Raw genomic sequence first — 6,927 nt, 5'->3', positions numbered from 1 at the left:
TGGTCTGACTGACACGGTGACACGTCGTCGTCGTCGTCGTCGTACGCATTACTATATCGTTAGTGTCTGGGCCTTGACTGCGGATGATCGCTGATTTTGCAAAGACTGCAGCAGTATCATCATCAGTGGCTCCAGCCGGAGATACATATATCCCTTAGCCCAGCCCGCGTCACCCCCTCCTAATGAAGACGGACGGGTATTAGTTATGGTCTTATGATAAATTAGTCTGATCCAATTTGTCTGAAGGGGGAGACGCTAGGCCTGTCGTCGAATTAGTGACAAGATCGGTTTGGAAGGGAGGAAGAACCAACCGCTTTCGCCATAGATCTCAATCAGTGAGCGACTGATTAAATGAAATTTAATGACCCTTGATTGCCCAGTTTCTTTGAGTTTTATCTTGGAGTTTTCAGTTTTGAGTTTTGAGTTGGTTTTTTGGGATTTTTATCAAGCAGTTCAGTTGGGTTTTAACCGGGTTTGTCTTGGTTTACCTCATGTGGTGAGGGTTTCAGGGGTTATTTTAAGAGTGAGATATGGGCTATATATCAAGGTGAGTTTAAGGAGGAGTTAAAATGACAAAGATAATTAATTAAAGGATTTATTTGGGTAGATAAGGATGTGGTTTTCTTTAACTTTAACTAACATCTTCAACTAACTTGTTGTTATAAAACTTCTTATGTTATTTCTCCCCCAAAACCTTTAGAAAACCCATCTAGAAACATGCGTGTCTTGGCCAAAAAGGAATTTGATTCCCTTTAACCTTGAAACACCCATATTACCTGGCCAAAAACTTATTTCCCCATGGGCCCCCGAAACCAGAAAACTTTAATTAGATAACCCAGACCCAAGCGGAAAGTTTAAATGCGAGTAAATCAGGTCGTCCTCGTCCTCGGCGGCCAAAGGCAAGCCCGATGAGTGACTGATGAGTGACTGAGGACTGACGGGGGCTCGGACAAGTTTAATTAGATCTGCATACGCAATGAGGAGCCGTGGGTTCCACCGGTAAGCAGGTTAACGAACTAATGGCCACAGTTGCTCTTTGCAGGCCAAAGGATGCGCTGGCTGGGCGTCCTGGCTGGGGCCTACATGTCCCTCACGTTCGTCACAGGCTTCATTTCCATCTCCTCCCCAACTCATCTCCACCTGGACACTTATGAGCTGCACTTGAAGCAGCTTCTGCAACGGATTCTGTGGTCAGCCAATGTGAAGAGATGCTTTGGTGTCATCACGGATGACCTCCACTATTCCATTTACGACAGGAGGTTCTTTGAGGCAGCAGGACGACAGGTAGTACCCTTCTTTGTGATGCGTATCAATGCCAGCGAGGATCTGGCGAGACCCACCAGGCGGGTGGAGCTCATCCTGAAGGCCATCAAGGCCAGTGATTGTGAACTTAATGTGATCACCATACTGAACGGCTGGCAGATGCAGCGTTTTTTGCGATATATTTACGCCACTAGGTCCTTGGATGCCCAGAGCAAGTTTATCCTTTTGCATGACTCAAGACTTTTCGAGAGGGATATGCTGCATCTGTGGAGTGTGTTTCTAGGAACGGTGTTCCTCAAATGGGAGTTGGATGATAGTAGGTAGGTGTTATATGTATATTTATGGTATAAAAACAGTTTAATATTATTAATAAAATTATTAATTATTCCTTCTTGCAGATTCATCATCTCTACAATAGCCTTTCCCGAAATTTTAAGCGGCGTTTTGGTGGTAAAAAATATTGCCAATTGGGAAATGGGCAAAAGTGTCAATGGAAAAATTATATTTGCAGATAAAACAAGTAATTTATACGGTAAATATTTTACAATTTGTTTTTATACTCCTATCATAGACTTTTCCCTTAAATTATAATCTAAACTCCCTTAAAACCCTCCTCCCATCCAGGTGCCTCTGTTCCCGTGGCCATTTCCGAACACGTTCCCATGGTTATGTGGCTGAACACCACTAATAGTTACCAAGGCGTTGAAGTGGAGATCATGAATGCCCTGGGCAAGGCTTTGAATTTCCAACCCACTTACTACAAGCCAAACCAAAGCGAAAATGCAGATTGGGCGCTAGGAGGGGAAAACTATGGAAGTACCGAAGGATTTAGTGAGAATGAAACCAGCATAGATTCTTTACTTATAGAAGAGGTGGTGAGTTTTGGATTTAAAGAAATATTTATTATAAAAAAAGTTATATTATAATATTTTTTAATAGGCTTCTCACAATGCTCGCTTTGCCATAGGTGACTTGCATCAGTTTCAGGTGTATCTGCAATCCGTGGAGCTCAGTTTACCTCACAATTTCGACTGCCTCACCTTTCTTACACCCGAATCCTCTACGGACAATTCCTGGCAGACCTTCATCCTGCCTTTCAGTGGGGGCATGTGGGCGGGTGTCCTGCTCTCCCTGTTCATTGTGGGCACTGTGTTTTATGGCATTAGTTTTCTGAATGCAATTCTAACTAGAGGAGGTTCTACAGGATTTTTTCGCTGCCTTAGGAGGAATTGTGGGGTTCCCCTGGATCCCAAGATATATCGCAGGCTTAGTTTTAGGATTGCCATAGCCCGCTGTCGTCCTTCTAAGGAATCAAGACGACCTCGTGATCTTTTCGATGATTATGCGAATTGTATACTGCTTACGTACAGCATGCTCCTCTATGTGGCCTTGCCACGAATGCCTCGGAATTGGCCGCTGAGGGTCCTGACGGGTTGGTACTGGATCTACTGCATTCTGCTGGTGGCCACTTATAGGGCCAGTTTTACTGCCATTTTGGCCAATCCGGCAGCGAGGTAAAAAATGGAAGTAAAATATATATTAATAAATATATATATTTTTTTATATATTTATAAATATATATTTTTTAAATGTATATTGTTCAATATATATTTATTTAACTTATATTTACAGAGTCACCATCGACACCCTGGAGGACCTTCTGCTCTCCCACATTCCACCCTCTGCTGGTGTCTCCGAAAACCGACAGTTTTTCCTGGACGCCAATGATGAAGTGGCCCGAAAAGTGGGTCAGAAAATGGAGGTGATCAGCCAAATGGAGGATCTGGTAAATCAAAAACTTTTGCATTTTTAAATAATTTATTTTAAATTATTAACTTGTATTATTTTTCGCTTTAAAAATCACAACAAATCATTAAAAAGTATTTAGGTTAAATTCACCGATTCTTATCAGGTCTTAACTAAGATCTTAAATTATTTACCATGATATATAGCAAGTGCCGACGTTATCAAAATGTCGTAGCAATGAACTTTAAACCACCATTTAGAAAAACAATAACCAGTTTTAACCAGTTCTTGAAGTCTAATTGTGTTATCTTTCTTTGATAAGAGTATTTGGCAACATTTTTAATTTAGAGTCATTATTTTATTAAGCCTTCAAGGTAATATAAAGTGATATGAAAAGTATCTAAGGGGGTTAATTGATTATAATTATATTAAAATAAAAAGTTTACAGACTAAACATAGACAGGCCATGTTATGTATTTAATAGTTTACATTATACATATATATATATATTATAATATTTTATATTTTATATATATTATATATTTATATTTTATACATATATTATATTTTACTTTTATATATTTTACTATTTTATCTATTTACTCTATATTTTCTTTATTTTTTTAAGCTTAAAAATTCACCCTTTTCCCCTTTAATTTTTAACTTTACCTTAAAATTACATAGTGTTCCCCCATATAATTTAACCAGGTGCTAATTTAGACGTGTAAAAATTAACACTTGGTTAAAAATAAACCACAAATCCCCCCTCTTTTAGCCATTTAATTAATTTATTACATTTTTTATTAACCACAATATAATATACTATAATAATAATAAGAATAATAAAAGACCTCTTCCCCATGCAGACCGCACGTATAGCCAAGGGTCAGTGTGCCTACTACGACAGCGAGTTCTTTTTGCGGTACTTGAGGGTGGCTGATGATTCTGGATCTGGTATAGGATCCACTTTACATATCATGAAGGATTGTGTGGTCAATATGCCGGTTGTTTTGGCCATGGAAAAGAACTCGGCTTTAAGGAAACGCGTGGATAGCTCTATACAACACCTGGCTGAGGGGGGTGGGTAATATAACTCAGATATCATTAGAATATAGTTATAAAACTCCGAACTTCCTCCTCATATATCCTTATATATATATATTCCTAAAATCGAGTTTTATAATTCCAAACTTCCTTTATATATCTTTATAATTTACTTATATAATTTTTAACCTTTCAGGCTTGATAACCAAGTGGCTCAAGGATGCCATTCAGCGTCTGCCCGCCGAGGCTCCTGCCCAACAGGAGGCTCTGATGAATCTACAGAAATTCTGGAGCTCCTTTGTGGCCCTGATCATTGGCTATGTGGTTTCCATTATAATCCTAATGGCTGAGAGATGGCACTACAAGCATATAGTGATGAAGCATCCCATGTTTGATGTCTACAATCGTAGTTTGTACTATAACTTCAAGAGGATATATCCAGATTAATAAAAAAAAATAAAATTTTCAAGTACTTTAACTTGCCATAAATCCATAATATATATACACACATTTCTAATATTTATAATTGCCATCAGCAAATGACAAATGTCTATATAGTACTCAAAGCTAAATGCCTGAAATATAGAAGCTAAACAAAAATCTCAATTGACGCAGGAGAAGTATCTTTCAAAAGTATCTCCGGGGGCCTTGGTGCAGATGGATGGAATATAGTGCCATTTATCACAAGGGGCAAGTCCAAGTGGCCTCAAGTAGCAGTGGCAATGTGGTGAATAAATTCCAAGAGCCGGAATTTCAGATTCCTTGCCTCAATCACTTGTGTGGTTAAATACTGATTTGCATTGTTTATGAGTTAATGCACATTAGGCATTATTTGTTTATGGCGATATCAGAAAATCCTGGGAAAGCTGAAATGATAAAAGCCCATAAATAAAACCGTTTTTAAGTGCCAGACTAAACCCAAACAGCCCCGAAGAAGACCCCAAACATTTCTATAAACGAAACGAAATTCCCCCTTAAGCGCATATGTATCTGTAGCTGGAGCTGTAGCTGTATCTGTATCTTTTGGCTATATAGTGTGCGGGGCTTAAGGGGGCACTTCAGATTCTGAATGGAATTGGGGGATATGGAAATTGAAATGAGCAAGTGATGAGGTAGCCAGAAAACAGACGTGTTGCCAAACCATAAACAATCCAAAGGTTAATAACAATCATAATAATTAATAAGCTATATCTGCTTTTAGATCTTTGTATGTCTTTGTTGTTCTTGTTTTAAAAATAAATCTCCAGAACTTGCCTAACAGGTGAATGCTTAGAGATTGAGGTTTCTTTAGTACTTAAATAAGAAATAATATTAAAAATCCATAAAGAAATATTATAAAATATTTCACATAAATTAAAAAGTATCTAAAGTCAACTAGAAAAGACCACAAACTATTTAATTTATGCATAACGTTATTTCTCTAATTAAAAATCAAAAATATTCATCTATAAAAAACACATTATATATTAATTAACTCTTTTTTCTAGCTTCGAATATAATTGAAAAAGTGTTTTCCTGACCTGTTTGTATGCTAAAAATTTAATGTATACATTTATTAGCTAAAATATACATACACAATAATTTAATTTCATTTATTTTCGAATTCCCAAAGCTGGTGTTTTCTCCACCATGAAATTGTTTCGCTTTTTCCTTTATGCATACATATTATCAAGTTTTTATTTTGTTTTAGCTGAAGCTTGTTGTTTACATTTCTATTTCATATAATTTAATTAGTTTTGCTTCGCTTTAGTTTCCTTTTTCATCCGGCTCTTTGCCGTAACAGCATTATATTCTCCTTTTTTTTTTTTTGCTTTATATAGTTTGTATTGTGTTTTTTATCATCCGTCATGGTTTCAGTCTCGACATCACTCAGACACGGGAATATTCTTGTTTTTTATGTTTTCCATTCCCTCTAGAAAAAATGTTTACCTGGGGGTTCGTGAATTTTATTAAAGTTTGTTGCTGGATATTTTTTATTTAGTTAAAAGAAAGGTTTCATTTAAAGTATAAAATTTAATTTTAATTTATTATTATGAAGAATTGTTTATCTAACATTTTGTATATTAAAAATTAACACAGCTTTTTGCTTTAAAATTAGCTACATATTTATAAAGAAATTTTGTCGCTGAAATCGTAGTTGAGAATTTTAAGGTTCAGGAGGAAGTTTTACCTTAAAATTCTCAAGTTCTGAAAAAAATCAAAATCAATTTCATAAAATATATAAATTAAAAATCAAAAACATTCTCTTATTTTTTCAATACGAAAAGTGTTTATCCATACGAAAACAGACTACCCAAGATATATCTTTATGCAAAGCCTTACGTATTCATTACTCATAGTCGCCTTTAAATTTATCCCAGTTCGTTGAACCTGAAAACAAAAATTGATTCAATCAAAACAACAACATATTTGTTTCTTTAAATTTTTTGTTTATTTTTGTCTTTGTTTATTTTTGTTTATCTAAAAACTATTGGAGAAATAAAATAACAAGAAAATAGGACACAATACGGAAAACAACTCGTAAATCTCTCACGTTTTGCTTAAATACTTAAAATATACAATTTAAAAAAAATGTTTATCGACGGCTGTTAATTAGTTGTATTACTTTTAAAAATAATATTTAAAACCAGGCAACTGCTCCTGGAACACTCCTGTTTCGTTGGACATTTTGAAATTTCTAAGAAGTCTTTATTTATATTTATAGTATTTATATTTATATTTATATTGTCTATTGCTTAAGCTGACTTGGGCGTTATGGAGTTAAATATATATATTTTTTTAAAATACTTGCTGCTGTAAATGTTAAAAATCAAATCCATAAACCAGAGAGCAGTTGCCACATGGACACCGACACCGTGTTTGCCTGATACTTGT

General features: G+C 35.7%; 1 protein-coding gene across 1 annotated transcript; it reads left to right on the top strand.

Moving 5' to 3' along the window:
* The first annotated feature begins 1,050 nt into the window (after positions 1-1,050).
* On the top strand, positions 1,051-4,599 carry Ir68a (Ionotropic receptor 68a). The gene is made up of 7 exons (XM_017165557.2): positions 1,051-1,583; positions 1,662-1,795; positions 1,888-2,138; positions 2,203-2,777; positions 2,896-3,049; positions 3,876-4,089; positions 4,250-4,599. Exons 1-7 carry the CDS (start codon positions 1,051-1,053, stop codon positions 4,498-4,500), a joined length of 2,112 nt encoding a protein of 703 aa, XP_017021046.1. The 3' UTR covers positions 4,501-4,599.
* The last annotated feature ends 2,328 nt before the right edge of the window (positions 4,600-6,927 follow it).

This window comes from Drosophila kikkawai, chromosome 3L (genome assembly GCF_030179895.1).
Source record: "Drosophila kikkawai strain 14028-0561.14 chromosome 3L, DkikHiC1v2, whole genome shotgun sequence".
Taxonomy (NCBI): Eukaryota; Metazoa; Arthropoda; class Insecta; order Diptera; family Drosophilidae; genus Drosophila; species Drosophila kikkawai.
This window is presented reverse-complemented; position numbering and strand designations above follow the sequence as displayed.